The 1,421-nt window shown below is 31.5% G+C and overlaps 1 protein-coding gene across 1 annotated transcript; it reads right to left on the bottom strand.

The window, feature by feature from the left end:
• Nucleotides 1-92: 92 nt before the first annotated feature.
• On the bottom strand, nucleotides 93-1,081 carry LOC150038595 (protein SPIRAL1-like 5). Its single transcript, XM_090311447.1, has 2 exons — nucleotides 688-1,081; nucleotides 93-523 (listed from the first exon to the last, which is right to left on the bottom strand). Exons 1-2 carry the CDS (start codon nucleotides 916-918, stop codon nucleotides 449-451), a joined length of 306 nt encoding a protein of 101 aa, XP_090167573.1. The 5' UTR covers nucleotides 919-1,081; the 3' UTR covers nucleotides 93-448.
• Between the last annotated feature and the right edge of the window lie 340 nt (nucleotides 1,082-1,421).

Raw genomic sequence — 1,421 nt, 5'->3', positions numbered from 1 at the left:
ACAAAGAAAAAAAAAGGCAAAACATAGAATTTTGGTAATATATATAGCTAATATCATTCAACTCCTTTTAAAGCAACCACAAACACAATGAATTGAAACACCCAAATCAAATAAAAAAGTGCAATTTCATGTATTGGTCCTCACATTTTGACAATAGACATAATAAAACTACAATCATCATGATGCTATTCAATACATAGATAGTTGAAGCATCAGATTGGTTGAACAAATAGATCACTATATAACACAAATACAAACTACATCAAACTATACACTTATAGAGGCTACACAAATTCTCAAGCTATGTTCCTTCAAATACTACACATAATAATTGCACACATTTATTTAGGAAAACCACCCATACTAAAGCATACCCTTTATAATTTCCTTTCCAATATAGTCAGCTAGAGAGAGTAAATCAGAAGATCTACATAGCCATTCATATATTTCACTTATCTCCAAACAGATACCCTAGTGACGAATCACCACCTGGAGCAGATTTCACCTTGGTTGATGGACGATCCTGGTTCAAAAGTTTAAGAAATGGTTTTAAATCATATATTTCATCTTAGAAATTCAAAAGGTTTTATAATATAAAATTTACAACGCTAAGAGTAATTAATGACAAAATTCATTTGAAATCCATATAATCCAGATTTAAAATCAAGTCGATTGAAGAACGGTTACCGTTATGAAGTTGCCGGAGTTTTGGCCATGAGCTCGAGGATAATTGTTGGAAACAAGTTGTTTTGGAGAGGGAGAAGGATTATTATTGTTATTATCATCAGGGTTGAGATCAATTCCATAAGGAGGTGGAAGAACAACTTTGGAAACTTGAGGCTTTCTAGGTTGATCATCCTTACCAAAAAGATAGCCTAAGGAGCTTCTTCCACCACCATAGCTTCCACCTCTACTCATGATATTGCCTTTGTGGCTGGATCTGATCTTTTCAGCTTTTCTACACCAAGAGGAGATAAAATGGCACACCAAGAACACAATTAAGAAACTTTGAAACCCTAATGTTGGCTTGTTTAATAATTTATATATATATATATATATGATGATATGATCCCTATGAATGTGAAGTGTTATATATATAGAGAGAGAGATTGATATTTATGTGATTTGGGCCTTCTTTTTTTGTTGTTGTGGTTGATAAGATGTCTAGTTGGGTGGTCTATTCACTGTTCAAAAATGCTATGCAGTTGTCATTTTTTTCCTTTTTTACTTATGGAAGGTTTCTCTCTAATTTTATGTTATTTTTTCTTGGAAAATTTTGGCTTGAATGAATGAGCAGAAAGTTAGATTTCAAAAAAAAAAAAGAAAAAAAGAAAAAAGAAAAAAGAATGGGGTAGGAGATTTGAATTATCAAAATTTAAGGGAGATAGTACATGCTATTAATTCATTTTAGTTTTTTTAAT

Source organism: Benincasa hispida, chromosome 1 (assembly GCF_027475165.1).
Source record: "Benincasa hispida cultivar pf3 chromosome 1, pf3_genome.v1.1, whole genome shotgun sequence".
NCBI lineage: Eukaryota > Viridiplantae > Streptophyta > Magnoliopsida > Cucurbitales > Cucurbitaceae > Benincasa > Benincasa hispida.
This window is presented reverse-complemented; position numbering and strand designations above follow the sequence as displayed.

Coding starts and splice junctions, on each gene's coding strand:
- LOC150038595 (XM_090311447.1), bottom strand. CDS start 918: ATGAGTAGAGGTGGAAGCTATGGTGGTGGAAGAAGCTCCTTAGGCTAT. Junction 524..687: donor ACTCCGGCAACTTCATAACG/GTAACCGTTCTT, acceptor CTTTTGAACCAG/GATCGTCCATCAACCAAGGT.